At 38.0% G+C, this 24914-nt stretch overlaps 1 protein-coding gene across 1 annotated transcript; it reads left to right on the top strand.

Annotated features, from left to right (window-relative positions):
* The first annotated feature begins 1151 nt into the window (after positions 1-1151).
* LOC114471035 (plastin-2-like) lies at positions 1152-23441 on the top strand. Its single transcript, XM_028459555.1, has 16 exons — positions 1152-1274; positions 8583-8656; positions 8768-8919; positions 11733-11859; positions 11969-12101; positions 12190-12271; positions 12365-12530; positions 13650-13789; positions 14821-14916; positions 17739-17925; positions 18014-18092; positions 18333-18453; positions 19588-19721; positions 19837-19960; positions 20696-20820; positions 22502-23441. Exons 2-16 carry the CDS (start codon positions 8590-8592, stop codon positions 22632-22634), a joined length of 1866 nt encoding a protein of 621 aa, XP_028315356.1. The 5' UTR covers positions 1152-1274; positions 8583-8589; the 3' UTR covers positions 22635-23441.
* The last annotated feature ends 1473 nt before the right edge of the window (positions 23442-24914 follow it).

Below are 24914 nucleotides of genomic sequence, written 5' to 3'. Positions count from 1 at the left end.
TTTTTTTCTGTTTATTTGTTTTTCGAGTTCGAGTTCGAAATATACACACACAAAAAATTTTTTTTTTTAAAATGACTTTGAACGCCAAGTGATTTCGGAGCTCCCACTAGGTAAAGTCGTAAATAAAAACGTACTTCTTCGAGAATCAGATGTCTAACATCACACAACAATGCTGGCAAAGATTCAGAATGACATGTCATTGTTAAGCATTTATTAAAAGCATTTTAAATGCCAAAAACCATCACTAATAATGTACGATAAGCACTATATTTTCAATTTAATTACCACTGTCGTGATACACAGTAATGCAGGCTGTATTTATTTCATTTCTTTTTGATCATAAATTAGTTGTATGAATGAGATGCCTTTGAATCATTTTGTTTTATTTTATTTTACTATTTAATTTAATTTATTTGTTCATTTTTTGTGCCCCATGTAATGTTTTAATGCCTTACGTCACATGTGTCAAACTCAAGGCTCGAGGACTAAATCCGGCCCTTTAGAGCATCAAATTCGGCACGCAGGATAACATTGAAATTACAGAAAACTCGACTCATTGTGTAGAAATAACAAGTAATTCAGTTGTAGATATCACAGCCCTTCCAAATACATAAATTTAATGTATATCCACACTATTTGCCAGGGTTCACAGTTTTCCCACGCTTTTATCACATGATGATAGTCATTTTTAATTGCAAATTGTTGAAAAAAAATATTGATCTTTTCCAATATCCTGCAATTTTAGAAAAATTATTCGATATGCTGCTTCTGGAACGCTGTGTAGTCAGCAATCCGGAGGTTTTAAACTAGAAAATGCCGAATTTTACAGAGGTAGATTTGTGTCTTTATTATTAAATTTAGACGAAAAAAAAAGGTTTAAAAATACTTTGATTCAATCAAAAATAAATATTTTCAATCGAAGAAAAAACGTTTCTTTATTTTTTTTGCATTTGAACACTTTTTTTTCTTTGATTGAAAATTTTTATTTTTGTTTGAAACAAACTTTTTTTTTTTTTTTTAATTGAGTACTAAAGACACAAATCTAGCACATAGAATTCCGAGTGTCCTGGAATGCAACATTAGACATCCGTTCCCGCCCGCTTCGCTGTAGGGGAAGCTGGGAATAGCGGAAAGGGCGGAGCGGAGGGGCGGAGCTTAGCCTTTCAGCAGGCGGTGTCGCTTGTGAAAACGGGACACACACACACACACACACACAGACAGACAGACGTACAGACAGAGGAAGGCCGACACAGGGATTGTCTCACAGGCTGCAGGTAAGGAAAGCACCCTGAGCTCATTTCAACATGTTTGCAGCAGCTGGAAGTTAAACAGAGGACTGAGTGCTACACAGACAGGACGGTTAAGAACGATGCTCTCCTCCTTTAAAGCACTTTAGCAGCTCACCCTGAACAATGATATATTATTTATTCACCTTATCGGGACGCTGTGAAGCTAAATAAACACGTGTGTGTGTGTGAGAACAACAGGCTGAAGCTGGTTTTTTTTATCAGCAGACTAAGCACTATGCTGTACCTGTGAAGCTAGCCCAGGTGTGTCATGGTGAATGTTCCTCACGTGCTGATTGAATGCATCATGAATGGTCTGGAACAGGAAGACTGACATCACATCACCCAGTCTGTCCACTCCTTAGTCCTTACTGACTGGATGACTCCAGAGCATGCGTTTTTGAATAAAGTACAACCACGTGCTTGGCGATTTAACGCTCTCACATTCTAGAATAAAGAGTGATTTTTTTATTTTTTATTTTTATTTTTTAATTAATAAAAACGTCTGTACGTGTTTAGTTTAATTTGTATGTGAAAGGACAGACTCCTAATCTCACGTTCCATCAAATAATCGAACTCCCCTCTATGAAACAGTGACCCCTAGTGGCTATAGGCTGTATGTTTGTACAGGTGAGGGTTGATTTTAATTAAAGCTGTGGTTCTCAACATTTTCAGGCCACGACCCCAACATATATGTGCCAGAGACCCCCCACTGTGGTTGAACTCACACATGAACATTGAAGAACAGTCATGTGGAGCAAAAATGATGGTCCATTGTTCTATGAATCTGTGATAACCACATTCATTTATTGATTTGAATAATATCCACTTATTTAGGAAGTTTATTATTTGCTCCATAATATATAGTCATCTTAAAGATGTAAATCCTTGTTTTAATCATAAATAAAATCGATTAAAAGTGACCAAAAATGGTGGTGAAATGGGATTTTAAAAACCACAGAAATTGGTTAAAAGTGGGAAAAAACGGCCAGAAAAGTGTCAAATTGTCTATTTGAACAATTAGTTTAAACTGGCAAATAATGGGTATGACAAATTGTGAATGTGGTTAAATAGGCAAATATAAGCATGAAATATCGTGAAAAGAGGTGAACTGACAATAATGGATCAACATATGCAACATTAGGTAGGAGAAGTGGTGGAAAGGGTTTATAAGTGCTGAAAATCTCTTAAAAGTGCAAAGACGTGCAGAAAATGCTTCAAATTTGATGGAGAATAGGACTGGGCGTCGGGCGATAAGGACCAAAACTCATATCTCTCTATTTTTCTCAAAATGGTGATATATTAATCTCAATATTTTTAACTCAAAGTCTGACCAAAAACACAATTCAGGGTTAAATTTTCTGATGGAAAATGCCACACAAGCATGTTTATTAACAGCTGTACAATCTGTGCCACTTAAGTCTTTTTCTCCTCTAAGGGACAGCACGTGCCAATGAGTTCTATAGTGTGGCTTGTTTAGGGGAAGGTCTGGGTTAGAACGCAGGGAGTAATCCATTGAACTGTGCTTTTTATGCTGTTTTGAGGAGTAACGAAAACAGTGACTCCTAAAACGAGTATTTTAATACAAAATAAGCTATAAAAAATGTATATCTCAGAAATGTTAAAATCGTAAAGGACACTGTTTGACTGTATTCTACGAATGTCTCTACAGAAGCAAGGAATGTCTGTCTGTGTATGTGTTTCTCAAATATCTCTGTGGATCAGAATGACCTGAGAGTTTCAACATGGCTGCTGCTTGGTTCAAAAAGCAAGGAATTTCATAAATGCTTTACAAATTCTGTGAGCATCTAAACTGACTGTTGTGGGTTAATGACTACACGAGTCCAGACCGAGTTTGTTCTGGTCTGAGGAGATCTGGATTCACGAGGACAGCAAACTGGAATCAGAATAGATGGGGTTCATCTCCCTACAGTGTCTTTGCTAAAAGCCATAATATATGAAAACACAATAGTTATCACTCTACACATTTCACAACAAACCTAAATGTCCCTGACGTCCCACCTTCAAACTAGGGCTGAACGATTTTGGAAAATAAGCTAATTGCGATTTAATATGCGGTTATTTTTTCTTGTCGTGTATTTTTCAACGAACACAAGCAATAAATGAATCTGTTTCATAATAAACAATTTCATATTTATTTAAAGTTTAAATAAATATAAAATATACATTTTAAAGCACAGATTACAACAATAAAGCAAACAAATCTATGGCTTTACCTCTTCATCAATAGGGATGGGAATACTACTGTACTACTACTCTTATCGATTCAGTGTTTTAATCGATACCATACTTTTTTTTAAATCAAAGGAAAAACACAAAATAACAAAAATTAAAATAATACTAATGAACATCAATCTGTTTATTTTTGAACATTTTTAACAATAGGGCACATGAAATAAATGAGAAATACAAAATAGTTCTAAATAAAACACTAAAAATGTATAAATAAATCAGTAAAAAATACTGTATAAAATACTTTTTTATATTAACAAAACACTAAACTAACTACCTAAACAATACAAATATTCAAATCAAACATAACTTAACAATGAAAAATTGTGCAAAAGGTGAATTAGTGAGCTGTGCCTCTGATAGTGCTGCACTGGCTCGTGACAACAAGGCTAACTATGTTGATTTATCCATTTTGCCATATTAACTCAACGTTTAAGCTGTAAGATAATATATGATCGCAAGTCACTACTCCAACTAAACGTTGCCGGTAGCCGAGGCACGGTAACGGCCGATGTGCGGGGAAACCTACCGCCGAAACAACCCGGGAGCCTACAAAACAGCGGGTTTTCCTGCCAGCACTCGCCGCCACTGGAGCAGATGGAGGCGGTTCGACAGATGGCAGAAGCGTGGCTGCGACGGAGGACTATCGGCTAGGCTAAAGGCTAAGCCGTGGAGAACCCCGTACAACGCACACACACAACTCATCTGGTTCTGCACACTTTTCTGACTCAAAATCACAATAGCCATTTAAATAGCTATGTGTTTTACTGAAGTGTGCAGTTTTTTGGCTGAAAACAATAAAAAAATATGTAGATGGCGTCTACAGACACGCCTACTCATGAAGCCAGGCAAGCACCGTCTACAGTAGCCCCTCCCATCAGTCAGCTCCGCATGTGGATTCTTAAGGAGGACTGAGAGGCCGCACGGTAGTATCAATGCTTGACTGAGGCTTGAGGATTAACGTCACCTTAAAAATACCGGCAACAGGACCGATACGGATGTAGTTTGTCATGTCTTGAATCACGATATATTGCCCAGCTCTAATGGAGAAGTGGAAGAAATGGGGGTAATATAAATGATAAATAGGTTACAATATGGGAAGTTTGGTGTAGTTGCAGAAAAAGGGTAAAAGTAGGCAAAAATGGGCTCAAATTATGAAAAAAACATTTTTTTTAGTTTCATTAAGGCCTCTGGCGATCCCTTCCCATTGTCTTGTGACTCTAAATGGGTTCCTGACCCCAAGGTTGAGAACCCTTGGGGTAAAGAGTTTAACATGACATTAAACATCCAAACTACATTAGTATAAATTGATCTTTTCATGCTCTTTTGTTATTAGTGTGATGTTTTCCATGCACGCTTGCATTAGGAAGGTGTTTTCTTATTTATTGTTATGCAACTCTTTTAAATTGTTAATATACTGACTTGTCTTTAGCACTGTCATAAGAAGCTGTGCTTTATGTGGACACGAGTATGATTTTCATGTGTCGTGCTGGCCAGTTTTTGCATGAAAGCCTGAACCTTCGTCTGATTTGTTTATCGTCTTGTAACGTGATCACCGCCCATTTATCAGATTTTTAAGAAGCAGTCTTCATTAAAATGGACACTGTTTGAAATATTTAGATTTTCTGTCATCTGTGAGAGCATCAGATTGTTATTACGCCATGATGTTTCTTTTACTGGTTTGTCTTCCAGTATTGATCGTCTCTAAATGTAAAGCCATGAGCAAAGCTCTGCTTTGTTCAGTTGTTTTTCATTTACACAGATATTCAGCTACGTCATCTGGTTAGGGTGGCGGACTGTGTTGGCAACAAACTGGCTTAAGGATCACGCGGTTCTGACATGGTTATCACTTGATCTCATACCAAGAAGGTCTGACTGATCAGGAAAAAGGAAGATTCTGTGTCAGCATTATTTAGCAATGTTATCAAATTAAGTACAAAATATTCTACATGGTAAAACACTGCCTTTAATTATATGGTGTTGATTTAATAACCATGTAAAAACATCCTAAGTTATGAGTTAGACACTGCTGAGATGTGCACAGTGTGAGACAGACGAGCAGCTAAACATCAGTGAGGAATTAAAAGAAAAACACTGAATATAAACCAGTGACTGGGACCAATATGTGGCATTTTCAACGGTGAGCAGTAAAAATAGAAACATATTTATTTCTTTGCATTTTGCACTTTTATGAGTTTTTAAGAATAGTCACAATTTGTATTTATTTACCTTCTTTCAATAAAGGTTAAAATGTTGTTGCAGTGAGGGCCCCTTGAAATGTTTCATTCAGGTACAACAGCAAAACATGCATACTGTACATATTAAAATAAATGCATCTCCTGACAGCAGTTATTTTTTTATCTTGGAATTAATTAAATAAAGATGTCCTTTAATCTGTAATCTGATGTTCTCATGGAGTGATGAGAAAGATCACGGGTGTTGTTAATAAGTGATGAAGGGTAAATCAAACTTGACCTATACTTTAATGACTTGTATATTTTCTGGAACACATGGAAAGGAATGAGGCCAATCAAGAAGCAATATGATTGAGAGACCTGTAATGCTGCCTTAGAGGCACCTCTGAAATCTGCATTTCCGTGTTGAATATTTTAACCTCCGAGTTTTGCAACAGCATGTCAAAATATCCTAAACATGGCAGACCGGGGACGTTCCAAGTCACTTTTTCAAGTAGGAGGTCGGAAAATCCTGAGTGGTGATTTGCTTGTAACGCGGCATTAGATCACGTTGTTCGGTCAAAACTGTTTTGTTGCCTATTTTTTTTAATCTTGAGGTATGAGGTCTTTTATAAAAAGAACCAATCATAAATCACTGTACAAAAACAAACAGTATACTGTATTTAGTTTAATCGCGGTTATGTTATCTTAAATATTGACACCAATTTTTTATATATATATATATATATATATATATATATATAGCAAATGAATGTCTGTTTTAGATATCAGTATCGGCCCTAAAAAACGTATTGACCCTTATTCTTTTTAAATGGCTTTTGTGCCTTATGTCATGTTTTATTACCTTACGTGAATCACTTTGAACACCTTGTTGTTGCTACATATTGTTGCTTTGTTTTGTTGGTCCAAAACATTTAATTACTATTCTAAATATTCATAGTTTTAAATCACACAAACATAAATCTTTTTTTTTTAATTTTTTGTAAATACTCTCCTGCTCAGCCATGTTCTTCAGATATTTCTAGCCGACGGGCTGCGTCATCACTTTTCCATCTTTTTGAATATGTTTCTGTGTTCTTAAATGTGTGACTTGGAAACTGTAAACATACCAGTTGTCATCTGATCAGTGTGTGTTGAAGGAATTGCTAAAACTTTATGTCTAGCCTTAGTTTTTAATGCAATAATCACAATATTTTCTTTCAGTATTTTAAGGTGCTCAAATCTTTCCTCAATATTTGCATTTCATTAAAATGTTCTTGCAATATGATTAGATGGAAATTAATCTTGTCCTACACATGTACTTTGTAAAGTAATGAATGTTTTTAAGGGTATTTATTCATAATGCATCCAATATTCGGCCATCAAATAAATCATGGACTGTTGAAGGAAGTCCCTTTGGTGGGAGTCCTTCAACAGTCCAGGATTTACTCATTTACTTCAGCCACCAGATTTTCAATCATCCACCGTTTAATCGAGAGTAAAGGTTCCATAGGAGAGTTGTCGATGTAACCCTCTTTTGTTCACTGAAAGAGGGTAAAAACAGTTGTGACCAGAGAAAATCTGTGACTGCAGGGGGCGACAGTTCCAACTCTGCCCCCCGAGGCGGGCTTAACTCTCCCTTAATCAGTACGCGGCCAATGCTTTGGTGGCTGAAGTTAGAAAGAATATCACAAACTGTTGAAGATGCACAAACCCTGAGGATAGAAGTCCTTTTGGGTGGGAGGCCCTCAGCAGTCACTAAATTCAGCCATCAGTCGTGCACTGTGAGTCATGGTCCCTTGAGAGAGCTCTTCTTCTCTGCTTCATTGTCTACTACCAAACTACAGAGTTGGAACTGTCGCCCCCTGTGGTCACAGATTATTTCGGGTCACAACTGTTTTTATCCATTTTTGTTAAACAAGAGGGTAACATCGACATCTTTAACTTTTCCTGTTTTTTTTTTTTTTTTTTACTGAAAAAGCTGCTAAATGATCTAAAAATCAGACTGAATGCTTCACTCCAATAGAAAACAATGGGATATTTACAGGCAGTGGGGCAATGTGACATCATCAATCATGTGTTTTTAAGATGGTGGAACACAGGCTCTAAAACTGTAAATTAGTCCCATTGTTAAAAGTATTTATTACCGGTAAATGAATATTGAATATGGTCCATAATAATGCATTTTGTCAGGCATAGATATTATAATAAGTACATTTCAAAGACTAGAATAGATAGAATTTATTGTCTGAAGCAGTGACAGAATTTCTTTTTTTGACGCGGCCACAACAGTAACACATTCAGCACAATAAAACAGATAAAATTGACTTAAAAACACTCAATGAGGATCATTTTAAGAATAACAGCTAAAAATGGTTTGCAGTGGAATTTAGGCAAAACTTGTAAAAACAGTGAAGGATGCCTTTAATAATTTTGGTTTTCTCATTTCGGTGCATTCCTCGTATTTACATAAAAATAATGCATGTTTGTTGGCAGGCTAAGCTGGTTCAAACGCACAGATATACACACTCAAACACAATATGCTGATGATACTAAGCTGATATTTACGCATTCTGGTTGTCTGGACCTGCTGAATTAATTTCAGTTTGAAGGAATTAAGTGGAAATTCAGTTTATATCTTATTCCTTTCATTAGGCTTGACCTTTGACGTCAATGTTGTGTTTTTAATTTAAGTGATGGGGAGGTGTGGGCACATCCCCTAATTAGGATAACTTCATGGTAGTTATTCTAACAGTTTTTTTGGAAGTGTCCGTCATCCTTTAGAAATGCTTCATGTCTCATTGGCTGGATATGAAATCAAGCTACTGTGTATAAATGTGATGGTTTGTTGTCCTCTGTGTCCCATCAGTGTGAAGATGTCTGTTCAGAGACAAATCAGTGCTGCGGAGCTGGATGAGATGAGGGAGGTCTTTGATAAAATCGGTACGTATTTTCTACAGTTATTTAAGTTATTCACTGCAGCTGGAACTAAACAAACCCATTGTGGATTTCTGAACTCCGTCTACTCTGTCCCTCTTGTTTCCACTGGTGCAGATGTTGATGGGAACGGGCACATCTGTCCCTCTGAGCTCGGGAACCTTTTCAAACAGTGCGGCCTACCTATTCCTGGATATGAGATGAGACAAATCATTCAGGCTTTGGACAAAAACAAGGATGAACGGATCAGCTTCCAAGAGTTCACAGCTGTAGGTAACACTTTAATCAACAATATCTTTACTGCTCTCGTTGATTTTGCTCCGTTTACCTGCCTCCACCAAAGAAAGTTATGTTTTATCTGCTGTTATTTTATTTTAGTCTATGAACAGTCTAGCTAAAAAACTAATGAATGGATTTTGATGACATTTTCAGGAAATAAGGTGATTAGATTTTGGGGATGATCTAGATCAGTTTGAGAAATGGATGAATCCCAATGTTCAGCTCTTTGAACTGACTTGTGTGTGGAAAAGCCAACGACTCACAACCCTGTGGTTTGTGATGTGAAACGGAATGTAGCCAATCAAGTAGCAAGCTGACTGAGAAACACGTAATGCTGCGTTCAAGGCAACTCGGAAATCGGAATTTTCGAGTTGAAGATTCTGGTCTGAGTACAGCAACAGCATGTTTAAATTTCTCACTAATAGCTCATCGATATATTAAATTTTTTCCCCTGACTTTAGCGAGTAAGGAGCTCTGACTTCAGGGGGTGTTCAGTCTTTTTTTTAATTTTTTTAATTAATATATATAATAAGTGTTCGGAAAATCCAGAGTTCCGTGTTTCATGGAACACAGCATTTTCTTGAAACACAGAACATGGGATCCGGTGTCACGGTTGGTGCTACCTCGTACTGAGATCGATTATGAGCATGCGCACTACCGGAAAATGAATTTTTGCTAGTTCTGCTGTGAGTTTTGCTACTTCTGCCATGCTGAGATTGAAAATTCAATTTCAAAGCTAATGTTATTTGACAAGTGCTGAATGGCTCCTTTTCTTGGGGAAAAATGTACAACTGCTCAATATACGAGGCAGGAGAGGTTCCAACGCCACAAAGAAATGATAGACGGGTTCATCTTCTTTACGGTGAAGGGTCATTTATTTTCCAAAAAAACATGATTATAATATACATTGCAATAAATAACAGTTAACCTAATGTAACTTTACAATAATAAGCTGTTGTATTCATATAAATCTGATCATGACTATCTTTTTTTTTTTTTTTTATTTATCATTTGTCGACTGATGTGATATTATAAGCATTTTTTTTTTAATCAGTACAGTAATCTCTGTGCATGGCTAATCCTGCACGGGTACATCTCAGTACTGAGACCCTTGCTCCTAATGTACAAACATAGCTGAGTAAAACAGATTATATTTATAGTTGCTGTGCAGCAATGGTCGGGGCCAGGCAATTTTTGGCCCCGACCAAGACGCCTCCCCTCTGTCATTAAGCATTCAGCACAAATAAATGTAATTTGTAGCTTCAATATTTGACTAAGCAAGTCACCTGTGGGCAAGAAAGTAGTTAAAACGGCTACATTCAGTTAAGACAAAAATACACATTGCATCTAGACAGCCTTGAGATGTTGGTGATTATCTTTTTTATCAATGATTTATTGGCTCCATTAGTAAAAAAAAACTGATGTTTTAAAAGTGACATTTTTGCATCAACTCTAATTGTTCACCTGAGAGTGAATACTAAAGTTCTGTATCAAATGATTATGGGATAGTATGTCATAAGCTGGTCTGGGCCTGGTTGGTAGTTGGATGGGTGACCACAGAATTCCAGGTGCCACAGTGGGTGGGGGGTATCTGTCACTGTGTCCTTGGGCAAGGCACTTCACCCACATTGCCTAGTATGAATGTAGTGTGTTGGTGGTCGGACGGGCCGATGGTGCACTATAGCAGCCTCTCTTCCGTCAGTCTGCCCCAGGGCATCTGTGGCTACAATAGTAGCTTACCACCACTAAGTGTGGAGTGAAAGAATAATGCATTGTAAAGCGCTTTGAATCACAAATATAAGGCGCTATATAAATCCAATGCATTATGATAATTACTACTTAGGATCTCATCATTACATTCACATGTTTTGATCCTCTTTAGGCTCATTTTTGGATCAAAAATGTGTGTGGGTGTTTGTGTAGCACGATTTGGAGATGAGCTGGAGCAAGTTTACTGTCAAGTCAGCAAAAAGTGTGAGAGATAGAAAGATTTAATCACTTGTTTTGTTGTTGTAATTAGCAATAGGTTTAACCGAACTTTCCACTGTACTTGTGACATCATGTGCTGATGGCTCAGTGTTCCAGTCTGCTGATTGGTAATATCAGACACCTGGGCCCAGTGTGCTGAGGTTATTTAAACTCCTTCACTCACTCTCTCCTCCAGTCTCCACACAGGCACACACCACACCTTAGTTTGATTTGGATATGTTTAGTTAAATTAGGTTTTAGCTTTCTTTACAACTTGCAACACATGCATCATCTTCACTCCTGCACACTTCACAGACTACTGATCTACACATGCCATGATGTAAATAGCTAATTTGGTTTACCTTGATGGAACTTGGTTTAATTTTGTCTAACTTGGTTTACTTTCATAGAATTGAACATAATTTGGTTTATTTGATTTATTTAACTTGAATGTTAGATTTTTGACTTAAACAATAAAGATGCTTTGAAATGTTTGCCATGGTCTTGTCTCCCTTTCTTCTTGTTGTGACCTTTCAAGCCGGGTCATGACAGTACTGAAGCTACATTTTAGTGAACGTTTTGAATATGTAGCACATATGGTTGATTTCTTGTGAGTTTTCACACGTTGAAATTTTTCTGTAGCACCACCATCAGGACGATTGGTCTGTTTTTTTTGCAGCGGATACCAATATTGGGGATTGTTTGACCCTGAGGAAGTAGGATTTCCTCTGAAAAGGATGAAGAACATGCAGGATAACAATAGCTTCCCAGCCCCTGATTAGGTTGATGGTAATGTGGGATGTGCTACATTTTTTTTGTTTGCGTTCCTGTGCAGGTCTACCTAAACCAGAAGGACTGCAGAACTGCAAAGTTCAAAGAGGCTCTGAACAAGAAGGAAGGCATTTTAGCCATCGGAGGCACCAGTGAGATCTCCAGTGAAGGAACGCAGCATTCCATCTCTGGTCAGTGGAGCTATGGAAGCAGTCTAAGCCCCGCCCCCAACCCACTGCACATGGGTTCAGTACCCTCTGACCTGTGCAGCAGAGAGATAACTTTCATCTGTATCCACAGAGCAGGAGCGTTTTGCCTTCGCCAACTACATCAACTCCAGTTTGGAGAAGGATCCAGACTGTCAGGAGGTTCTGCCCATTGACCCCAACACTGAAAGCCTGTTTTCTGCAGTGTCCAATGGCATCTTGCTTTGGTAAATCAGCAGAGATATCTTGAATTTAATTGTTTTTTTTTTTTTTTCAACCTGTCCTCATGGTTTGATCCTTTTTTTGTTCCTGCAGTAAACTGATCAACCTTTCTGTTCCTGAGACCATCGATGAGAGGACCATTAATAAAAAGAAACTCACCCCCTTTACCATTCAGGTCACAATCTCAAATATTCTAATAAGTTCATGTTTCTACTGTCAAACTAGAAAATGTGCACTCTGGATCATCTGACTTTGTTTTTTCCAACAGGAGAACCTGAACTTGGCCTTGAATTCTGCGTCAGCCATCGGGTGCCAGGTTGTCAATATCGGAGCGCAAGATTTAAAGGAAGGAAAGCCTCACCTGGTGCTCGGCCTCCTCTGGCAGATCATAAAGATTGGACTGTTTGCTGACATAGAGCTGAGCCGCAATGAAGGTACAGTGTGTATAATATGTTAGCCAACGTACCAGCATATGGAAATACTAATGGTGGGACTTTTTTTTTTTTTTTTTCAAAAGAAATGAAAAATCTAATTTATTTGAGACTTTGCAATTAATTCAACCCTATTTTTCTAAATTAATTGCCTAACAATATTTGACATGAGAAGTAACGTTTTCCAATTTAAATAGATTTTGGTGTATGACTGAATCAATGAAAAAAAATTAGCTTAAACAACAAAATAGTTATTTTTTATCAGTGCTAGCATAATCATAATCATAATAATTTTTATGCATATCACACAAACTTAAATTTCATTAAGCTATATTCATGCTTTTCTGGATTTTTTTGTAAACTTTCTAAAACAAATTTCTTTTTGTATTAAAATAAAAAAAACAGCACTTAATACAGAACATTCTTGAGAAGTAGAAACTGAACAGTGTAAAATAGTTAGAATATCAGTGGATATCATGAAATAAACAGAGCACCTGATGAATTTATTCTGAAATAGTCTTTCCGCATATCAGTTGATAAGTTGGTTCAGACGGTGGTATCTGTAGCAGTGCTTCTAGCCCCACCCACATCCTCTACCACTGATAGTGGTCGACTGTCCACTACAATCATTTATCCACTGACTTTGTTCATTTGCCACTCATGGACTTATTCATTTTGGCTCTGAACCCTGTTATCTTCTCCAGTGGGGATTGGAGACACTGTCTGCTCCCATTAGAACCATTGTTCATGCTAGCTGCTACATGTTAGCATTGAGGTGTTAGCTCCTACATGTTAGCATATGAGGTGGTAGCGGAGGCTAGAAGAGCTCTGGTGATCGGCAAACTCTTTATTGCACAATTTGCACACAACTGGGTTTTTGTGAGCCATCATTTTTTTTTTTTTTTTTTAAACTAAAATTAACGCCCATGATACACAGCAACGACTTCTCGGGTTCTCCTGTTTCTTGTATTGTGGTCTGTGCATCAGTATTATGATATACCAGGAACTTCTGTAATGAGACAGGTTTGGAGTGCAAAAAAAAGTGGTTAACTGTGTTACTTATGTGTCATTGATTTTTTTTTTTTTTTTTTTTTTGTCCTCTCTGCTCTCATCCAAACACAGCCATTGCTGCATTACTGGAGGAAGGGGAGAGTCTGGAGGAACTAATGAAACTCAGTCCTGAGGAGCTTCTGCTGCGTTGGGCAAATTTTCATTTAAAGAAAGTTGGCATGTCAATTTCAAACTTCTCTGGCGATATTAAGGTAAGAAAATGTTGCAGAATGTACCTTTATTTTCTCTTCCTTTCAGAGTGTTGAGGTCTGTCCACGTACAAAAACACATTTATCATTAAACTATAATGTTCTGCAATGCAAGATTTGCAAATGTAGGGACACTCATTTAAATAAATTAAAAAGATTATAATCAATATCCAACACTTTTTAAGATAAAACTGCTTGAAGTTCCACTAGTCCTTCTTTTACAGTCAGATGTTTGTTTTGTGTTAAAGTCAGGTGCAAAAGACTGATTTCCACCTGCCTGAGAAAACCTGAATCCTAAGGCAAATCATCAAGTAACTCAGTTTCAAATAACGGTTCACAAATTCAATGAAACTCCTCAATACAATTGGAGGCTCCCAATATATAAAGCTCATCACTAAACAACTCAAATATTTTTAATTCAATAATTGTTGCAGAACCACCCCTCCAAATAAAAATAATTCAAGAGCCTAAAGATTCTGACCTGTTATTTATCCTAGTCAGATATACTATATTTATCCCAGGGGGAAATATTTTTTTTACAGATACTATTGTGAATGAAAAGAAGAAACACTAAAGTATAGAAAGAAAACGTACATAATTAAAAATGACTGTTAATTAAATAGGGATTAAATACAAGTGCACACATTACAGCAGAAAATATAATGCAGATGAATACAAGTATAGTATACTGAGCCATCTACACTGTAAAATCACGAAGCTGTCGGGTTAAAGTGAGGAGTTGTACAGTTTAATTCCTGAGTTGTTCTGTTGAGCACCGTAGTGTATCCTGTGGCTGACCAGCACATTATGGAGTGTGTGGGACACATTGACCAAGATGGCTCTTTAAATGAATTAAAGAGCTTTAAACAGGACAACACAGAATGAATGCATTTATTTATTGGTACTCTGAACATTTGTTTAATAACCTTTGAATCACTTACATGAGGTAGCAACAACAGATGGGTGTAACCACATGATGGTCTGAGGAAGTGGTTTAGTCTGTAGTTACTATTAGTGTCTGTCTGTGTGTGTAGGACTCCAAAGCGTACTTCCACCTACTGGAACAGATCGCCCCTGATGGAAGCAAAGAAGACGTCCCTCGTGTCGCCGTGGACATGACCGGTCTATATGTGAGTTCAGTGTGTGTGAGTGTAACTGAATAGGTAGACATGTGTGCAGGGTGGCCATCTGGCCCACCGGGCATCTTTTTTCTTTTTTAATGAGTAAGTGGAGGCAGAAATGGAAACAGGTGGCAAGAAAATGTTGTACAGTGACTGAAATGGGCCAAAAGCAGTCAAGAGTGGGCAAAACATTGGCAAATACAGAGGAACCAGGTAGAATGTTATGGCAAAGGGTAGATTTAATGAACAAAATGTGGGAGACAATAGAGAAAAAGGGCAAAAATGTGGGGAAAAAAGGAAATGTGACATGTTTCTAAAAGAACTTGCAAGAAATTAACAAAAAAAATAGGGGGGGTTGAAGGTATTTATTGGCAGAAGGTAGCTAAAGTCTGAAAAAAGTTAGAACTATTTGAGAAGAGGCAAAAATGAGACAAAGAAAGTTGTGAAATGGGTTAAAAAGTTTCCCCCTTTTAAGGTTTTTCTGGGGGAATAATTACAAAAACATAAAAAGCCACATGTTGAGCATCACTGACTTAACAGCTTCTATAAGGTGTTACTGATAATGCCAGGGCTGATTATTATTATTTTATTCCCAGTCCACCCCTGTGTGTGTAACAGTGTTGGAGTAACATGTTAAAGTAACATTACATTATCTTTAACGAGGTAAAGTAAGGCATTACACTTGAAATATTGTTAACTAGACTACTTTACTAGACTATAGAAATGCCCTTTCATGGGTTCACCCTGTATTTTCTAGCTTATTATGGCAGAACGGTAATGGTGGACATGCGTTTGTCAGCAGCAGCAGCAGCTGAGCATAAAAAGCTGTAAATGGACTGATATGCAGACGTGGAGCAGTGAGGAGGTGACTTCATGTGGAGATAGAAGCTCAACAGATGAAACTCATGAGTAGACCTAAATCTCCTTCGATATGAACCAGAGACCACTTTTTACTTTTAGTCTATTATACCTACCACATAGTAAAGTAATGTCACAACAGTTTACAGGAGTAATCAATTACTTTTTGGAGTAACTACCCCAACACTGGTGTGCAAGTGTGTGTGTGCTGCTCGGACTAAACTCTGAGTTCTTTGAGCCAACATGAGCTGAGTGGACTTCCTGTTGAGCCTGTTGTTACTTCCTGTAGAAGTTAAATGTGGCTTTTTATATCATCCTACTGAATAGAAAGGAAAGCCCCGTCTTTTCCTCTCGGCACCTATTATAGGCCTGTGATACTCAGAATGCAATCAGATAATATCACATTGTAGAGTTTTTCAGACAAATAATGCCTCTACTGCAGCGGACCACAGGGAACCCTGGAGTGGATTTTGTTCAAGTAAAACACATTCTAGTGAGGAGTAGGAGTGTACATTGCCATGAATCTGATGATGCGATTCACAATTTGCATGTCACGATACGATATTTCCCGATACTAAACGATATGAAATTCATCATGATATATCACAATATCAATAAATACACATTTCACCTTTACAAGTACAAAATGGTATGAAACTAGGGCCGGGACAACGCATCGACATCGACACAAAAAATACGTTGACGTCATAGTTGCACGGTACCTCGTGGTGCCAAATTGTAACGGTTCCTACTATACTACTGGTACCAGTTTCCGCTACATAGCGGTTGCCTCTACTCTCCTCCTGGCTTCTCACTGCACAGTCTAAACTCACTGCATGCTACTTACTTGAAAACGCACCAACATGGCAAGGAGATATGATACATACAATATATATATATATATACATACAAAGGAGGGATCACATCCAATCTCATAAAACACCAGTGACATCACCCAGAAAATGCATACAAATATAGTTTTCTCAGGGAATCAGTTCCTGTTTATTGTATTTTATCCTCTATGGTTTATAATGTTGAAGAATTAAGCATTATTGTCATAGTTTAGAAAAAAAGAAGAAAAAAAATGGATTTGTTTTTCTAAGTTGATTATTTATATTAGTTAAACATAATTGATTTTTTAGTTTCAACCATATAAATTCTAACTTATTTTTTGTTGAAAAAGGACTTTCTGTATTAGCATTTGGAATTTTGAGTTTAAGAAAAATGTGAGTGTGGTTACTTTCTTTTAAGAACTTAAAGTAACACAAAAGTGCCCAGTATGTTTTATGAAAATAAATGTATTCCAAGCTAAAATGCATTGAGGAGTGATGTAGTTTACCAAGGTCTGATGTGGTTCACTGACGCCTAGTGACCGGGCGTTTACGTGCTATGCGCAATTAAATGGTTTTTTTTCATTAAAATAGATGATTAAAAAATTGAATTTATCGATACGATAATTTTTTTGTTTTTTTGCACCCTTAGTGGAAAGTGAATGTTTGTACACATGGAGTCAGAGAAATGGAAGATAGTTTTAGTCCTTCATTCTGCACAGACTGACTCAAAGTACTAGAATTTGACCTCTCCTCATTTGCTCTTTCTGATGCACCTTTTGGAGCTAAAGCTGTCAATTATGCATGTCCAGCTGCTTCCTGTCAGTGACCCTGTCTGTTATTAGAATTATATAATACAAAGTGAAACAGAAGAACATTATTAAAAAAATATAGAAGCTGATTAGGCTTGGGCAATGTATCAAGATTCAAGCTATACCAAATTTGAATGTCGCCTATAACGATATATTTTGTATTAGAAAACTAATTTTAGGAGTTTCTGCTTTCACTACTTCTCAGAACATTATGTAAAGCATCTGTTTTTTCCTTCTCTTTTATTACAGAAAACATTATGTTGTTCCAACTTTAGGTGATTTTGGGTTCCAGTAATGATGTACTTTGATCCAAATGTTTTGGTGTCTCCAGGAAAAGGATGCAGTGAAACGAGCTGAGCTGATGCTGGTCCAGGCCGACCGTCTGGACTGTAGACAGTTTGTGACAGCCACTGACGTCGTGTCTGGAAACGCAAAGCTGAACATGGCCTTCGTGGCCACGCTGTTCAACAAACACCCCGCCCTTACCAAACCAGAGGACCAAGAGTTCAATGTCACGAGTATGCATCCAGTTAAAGAATCCTCCCAGAATGCACTGCAACCTTCTTTTGTTTTCTCCTAGCTCACTTTCACTTTCATTCTGTCCAGGTGAGACCAGAGAGGAAAGGACCTTCAGGAACTGGATGAACTCTTTGGGAGTCTCTCCACATGTTCACCACATCTATGGGTCCGTGTTTACATGTCATCTGAGCAGTTGGGAGGCTTGCTCGTGTGTTTGCTCACATCGCATCACGTGTGTGTGTGTGTGTGTGTGTGTGTGTGTGTGTGTGTGTGTGTGTGTGTGTGTGTGTGTGTGTGTGTGTGTGTGTGTGTGTGTGTGTGTGTGTGTGTGTGTGTGTGTGTGTGTGTGTGTGTGTGTGTGTGTGTGTGTGTGTGTGTGTGTGTGTGTGTGTGTGTGTTAATGCAGTGATCTGATCGATGCCATGGTGATTCTTCAGCTCTATGAAAAAACAAAGGTTCCTGTGGACTGGGACAACAAAGTCAACCATCCTCCATTCAAAGGCATCGGAGGAGGTCATTTAAAAAAGGTTGGTGTGTACATCAAGGCACATAGTTTCCTTTTCTAAATAATTCAAACCAATGATATTTAATAAAGTCAATGCAGGGTTCTCGCCAGCGTAGTTGAGCGTTTGGGTCCCTAACGCTGTCATTTTGTTCCCCTACTCTGCATTTCAAACGGCTTTGGTTGTTGTTTTTTTCCTTTTTTAATCGTTACCGTCATAATAATCGTTGCACACATGGACAGTAAAGAGACTTCCAGATGTACATGCGTTGTTTAAACTCTGTTTTTATTTTGTATAACTGAGAAACACATGCATAAGCTGCACTATTTACTACAGGCGATAAGCTCTGATGCCCCCGCTTTTACCTGAGGACCCCTGTAGCCATTTAGAAGAACGTCTTTATTGTCACTGTACACAACTCCAGTGTAAAAAATTATTTAAGGAATAAACAATATATACAATATAAACATAAAACGTAAAGTCCATCTGAGTTAAATTGGACAGTTTCTCTCAGCAACTGTTTAAGATAGGATAACCAAATTTGGTGTGGCTTCAGGGTATCAATACCTTGATGGAGTTTGAAAATGAGAATGGAAAAATATAACATTGAGTTGTGGGAGGGGGACACCGTTGGGACCGTTATATGTTCATATCGGCCCCAATATTTCTGCGGGTCCCACATAAAACCTCATTTAAACTTGAAAAAAGAAAAATCATCTTTGCTCTTGGTGCAACGAACACTTCAGAGAATGGAGAACAATGTAATTAACACCCATTGGTGTGTCTGTTTATACCAAGATGCCTGCCTGGGCAATGTGTCAAGAAAATGTAATCGACACCCTTGCATATGTGACTCGCATGACGTTCATTGGCCGACAACTAGGCGGGCAGAGCGTGGGAGTTTTAAAGCTGAAGTGCAATTTGGACGCCGCTTTTCTTTTTATGGATATTTCAAAGTTCTGATGAAGCCATAATGGCTGAGACTGGTTTAAATACTGGTTTTTTATTACTACTCCTGCATGAAGCTTATGTTAGGAATACTAAAGACGTGTTAGCGTTAGCTCCTCCATGTTGTTAAAATATTGAAAGTGATGATTAGGAAAATTAGTTTATGCATCATTTGTTCAAATCACTTGTGTAACTGTGTGTTTTTGTCAGATTGAAAACTGCAACTATGCGGTGGAGCTGGGGAAAAATAAAGCTGGTTTTTCCTTGGTGGGAATAGCAGGTCAGGACCTCTACGATGCCAATGAAACCCTCACCCTGGCTCTGGTGTGGCAGCTCATGAGGAGGTGAGTCAGTGATGATGGTGGAGCAGCACATGCCAGTGCAGACAGTTTTATTGATCGTTCCCACAGGGAGCGGATAAAGATTCACTGAAATCCATCCTGTGTAATCCACCTACAGGTACACATTTAAAGTTCTGGAAGACCTGGGCAACGGGGACGCTGCCAGTGATGATCTGATCATTTCGTGGGTTAATCAGACTTTGGCCAATGCTTCCAAGAGTTCATCCATCAAAAATTTTAAGGCAAGTCTCACTTTAAACAGCGAAGTGTGTGTGTGTTAGAAACAAGATAAAACACTCTAAGCTTCCTTTAAAATAGTAAATTTTTCATTATAATGAAGTTTATAAACTTAGAACGAGGCTCAGCAACACAATATTTACTCCTTTACTTAATCTTTTACTAACTATTTAATCATGGGACACCTCAACAAGAAGTGTTTGAATCAAGGCCTTACACTGTAGCATAGCCAGGGATAAAATATAATAATTAAAATGATGGAACAGCTGGAAAATGTTAACACACTGGAAACCTCCAGAGGGTCAGAAAATGGATGGAAATTCGGTCTGCCTTGGACACGTATTTTATTTTGAAAATAAACAGGAAGGTAATTTGTGTCCGCGCACTACATCCTGTCATTAACCTACAGTCTTTAAGAATACGGTTCCGGAACCGTTACAAAGATGTTTGAATTTCGATTGTTTTTTTTTTTTTATTCTTAAATAGCCACACTAGTTCATTTCCGTGGCTTGTATTATTCATTAGGGGAAAGGGTAACTAATGACAGCCTTCATGACACCTTATTAATGCTAATGACAGGTGTCATGTCATAACATTGGCAGTGTAATGTCAGCCATTGTGTATAAAATTCCAAGTAAAGTGTTACCCATTTATGTACTACAGGTGCTTTGTTTAGGGATTTATGGTTCATTTATGCATCATCAAAGTAATGACGTGTGATGTGTGCTTTCTGGGTCTAGGACAAAGGAATCAGTACAAGTCTTCCAGTCCTTGACCTGATTGATGCCATCCAACCTAAAAGTGTCAACTATGAGCTGGTCAAAACTGAAAGTCTGTCGGACGAAGACAAACTGGACAATGCCAAGTAAGTAAAGATGATGCTTGACAGGGTTGGGGTCAGTTTTGAAAAAAGATATTTACCGCAATTTCTGGGCTATAAAGCACACTGTTTTATTGGCCGCATTACAATAATCCACACATATGCCGCAGCCTAACATAGGCAGCACTCTTGTGGCTGATGATGTGCCCGTCAGACAACTCGGCCAATCCGAACGGGCAGGTAGGTGGGCTGCTGTACTCAAGTTAGGTTGCAGGGAAAAGTCTGCGTCTCCTCCTCACTGCCCCACGTCTCCATATCAGTCCATTTACAGTTTTTTATGGTCACTTTGTACTGGAACCAGACTGATACACCACTTCATCTGCTTTTCTTACTGTGCGGAGCGATCACAACGAGTCGGACTCTGAGTCAGAATACGAACGCAATTGCTTCTGAACAAATCCAATGTGGTGATTTGACAACTTAATGCTGTTATGCTACTATTACAAACTGGCTGAGTTTTACTGTAGACAGAGCAGAGATCAGAACAGTTCTGAGAACACTGTTCTGATCTCCATCTGTCCGTCCTCCTTATGGAAGTGTCTCCATCAGCCTCTGAGTCCAGAGCACCGATCAATAATGAACAAACCTAACGCTGTGATTTAACAACTTTATGCCGTTTATCCTTTTATTACAAACTGACTGACTTTTACTGCATCCACACTGTTGTTGCTGCAGCAGGTGCTCGCTCGCTTTCTCTCTCTCTGACAACATTTCTCTACGTCGTTGCTATGATGAGGCAGTGTGCATCATGACAAAATGAATGATCAGAATCATTCAGTGCGCGCAAGAACGATTTAATGTTAACAATTTCATTGTTCACCTGATCTAATGTGACAGAGCTTAATTTTGTGGTGGCATGAAGCTTATAAATCCGGGAGGAATCCACAATTTAGCCGCGTCATTGTTTAAGCCGCAGGGTTGAAAGCGTGAGAAAAAAGTAGGGGCTTATAGTTCGGAAATTACGGTAAATCTATGGGTATACTGATATTAATACCAATATTTTGTTGGATAAGTAAGCCTAACAAGATAAAAAAGAGATGAAAAAGCAAATTAGATCATATATATTTTTTAGAGTAATGCTAACACTAGAGAAAGATATGTTAAGGTTTTATTTATTCAAGCGTTTTTCAGGAAGTTTACTTTGATCTCCTGACATGTTTTGACTGTCAACTGCCAGTTTTCTTCAGAGGCGTCTGTTATTATTGAAAAAAGAAGACAAAAAGAACTTGCTGGAATTATTACGTGGAAGTCACGGAAACATCAAAGTGATCAGCAGATGCCTCTGAAGAAGACTGACAGTTGACAGTCGAAACACGTCGGGAGATCAAAGTAGATTTCCTGAAAATTATTAGTCTGAATAAATGAAACCTTAACTTATTATTCAAATAGAACTTGCTGGAATTACTAGAACAAGATCACCGTTACTGAGCCTGACATAAATAAGTCCATAAAATGTGATTAATTTTAATATAACTTTAGTAATGGAGAACGTAATCAGAATCTTCAGGGGAAAACAATTATTTTAATTGTAATTGGGGAAAAATGCCAATTACCGTAATCGGAATTGAGTTGTAATTGAACATGGATGATCTAAAACGTAATTCTAATTGAAAAATGTAATTGACCCCAACCCTGAGGCTTGATTTGTACGCCGTTTGTTTTCCAGATATGCCATCTCTATGGCCAGGAAGATCGGAGCCAAAGTCTACGCTTTGCCAGAGGACTTGGTGGAAGTGAACAGCAAAATGGTGATGACTGTGTTTGCCTGCCTGATGGGACGAGGCATGAAGAAAGCTTAAAGGAAACACATCAAAGCCCTAGATAAAACACAAGGGAACGTTTTCTGCCTTCACATATGCAACAGAAACAAACATTTACGTAGGTTGACACAAACGTTGATAGGTGGGTTTACAAATTAGAAAATAACCAGACTCTTTGAGGACGATGATTGCTGAGTTAGCTGTGGGTCAGTTTGTCCTGAAAGTACCACTACACCCACACTCTACAGTGCATGAATGCTTCCTTTTTCAGGCTGGACACAATCCTAAAATTTAGGTGACGTAAAACCTAAACCATGACTCGTGGGAAACGTTTGATTTTGTCCTTTAATTTAGTAAACATGGTTAATGTCTAATGTTGTCAGCATGTTTTCCATTAGTCATTATGTGTGCGTTCAACCTTTCGTCTGACCAGTTAAAGCATAATTATCTTCACGAAGTACTTTGGACCTTATTTTTGTATCCATGACCAAAGCTGTTAGACAGCAGGTTTTTTTGTCAACTTATTGTGCTTATTTCACATCTGCCTCGCAATTTATTTTTTTTTTTTTATGATCTGTTTTTCTATAAATCTGCTGCTGTTTGGGGAGTAGAACCTTATTCTAGAACAGCTGCATAGATTCATTACTTCTGCTACAGGATTCATTGGCACACTATTCTCGAGAAAAACACTTGTATGTGTCACCAAACATTGTGCAGTTTTAAAATGTGGGAACTGTCACAAATAGAAGTCAAACACTTTTTTATACAAGTTAGCAATATGTCCAGTAATCACTGTGTACCGTCCAATGAGAAACGAGTAATAAAAGCATTTTTTTTCATACATTGTGTAAATTTATGCTGTGTCTTTTATGTAATGCAAAAGGTGACTTTGATCGTGCACTGAGCTGTTGTTTTTTTTTTTTTTTTTTTTTTTTTCTTTTTTGGGTCCCTTGAAGATTTAAAAAAAAAAAATTATCACATGAAGAGAAGATAATGGATTTGTAGTTTTTTTTTTTTTTTTTTTTTTTCTTTCTTTAGATTTTCTATCCATCATTAAATGGATCCTCCACTGTTTTTACAAATGTGGCCTGAAACCTTTGAAATGTTCTTATTAGAAGATCTATGCCAAACAAAACGCACGCCCGATCCTGGATGCCTGTTTTTTATGTGGAACCGGAGCTCTTCTCTTCTTGATGCGGTCTACGAAACGGCTGAGTTGGAACTGTTGGTCAGATTTTTCCGGCTCACGGATTTTGTTTATCAAATTTCGGTAAACAAGAGGTTTACATTGACTTTTTTTTTTTTTTTTTTTTTAACTTTTACTGATTTTTAGAGCAACCCAAAGTCGCACAAGTTGTCACTTTGACTGAAAAAGCTTCTAAATGACCCTGAATGTTTCCCCAACCATAGGTTTTACTCAATCTCTAACAAATATTTCAGCAGATTAGAGCCTGGTGACCCCAAGGTTGAGAACGCTAGTATACAGGGTCTTGTGCGTGTAGGGGTCTGAGAAGAAGGTGTACATGCTGTATAACCAGAACTTTGAGTCTGAGTTGCTTCAAGTTTCTGCCGGGGAAGGTAGGGCTCCGCCCACTGCTCCACCCTCTACTACACCCTCTGCTCCAGCCTACTTGTGTGTGAGAGGGGAAAAAGAGGTTTGCTGTGCACAGAGATGGATATGACCATGGATCAATATTGCTTCTGACTCACTGCTCCACTGATTTCCTTTCTCTCCATGTTTTAAACACCAAAGTCTTGTGTCTCATTGATGTCAGGCCAGAATCAACAGATCAGATGCGTAATTTACGCATGATCTCTGATGGTGACATGAGTGTGTGTGACACAGCGCTGCTCAGACCTGCGCTGGATAATGGTCAGTAGATCATCTTCAAAGAATGCAGACTGATTTACAGACTGTGTTGCTGTATTAACTCAGATCAATGGTAGATCAATAGGACGATTTCTGTCCAAATCTGCCTATTTTGCATGCACTGATCAGAGTAAAGTTACAGGACTGAATGAAGAATCCACATTAAATGAGGGAGAAAAAATAACAGGTTTTAAAGTTGTTTTTTTTTTTTTTTTTTTGGTTTATTTAGTTTTCTACATCTAGAATCTAGATTACCTCTTATCGCGCTAACTACCTGGATTCACTCAGTGTGTGCTGGACTACAAAGCTTGCTGGACCTTAATCACTATGGCAGTTAATGCTGACCTAACCTGGTCGCTTGGACGTTAGCGAGTCCTAAAGCACCGCCTCCTGACCAATAAGATATCTTAGAAAACGACGTCCCCATTGATAGATGATCCTGGTTGGTG

Source organism: Gouania willdenowi, chromosome 10, assembly GCF_900634775.1.
Source record: "Gouania willdenowi chromosome 10, fGouWil2.1, whole genome shotgun sequence".
NCBI lineage: Eukaryota > Metazoa > Chordata > Actinopteri > Blenniiformes > Gobiesocidae > Gouania > Gouania willdenowi.
Note: the sequence above shows the minus strand (reverse complement) of the source record. Positions and strands in the feature narration are given on the sequence as shown.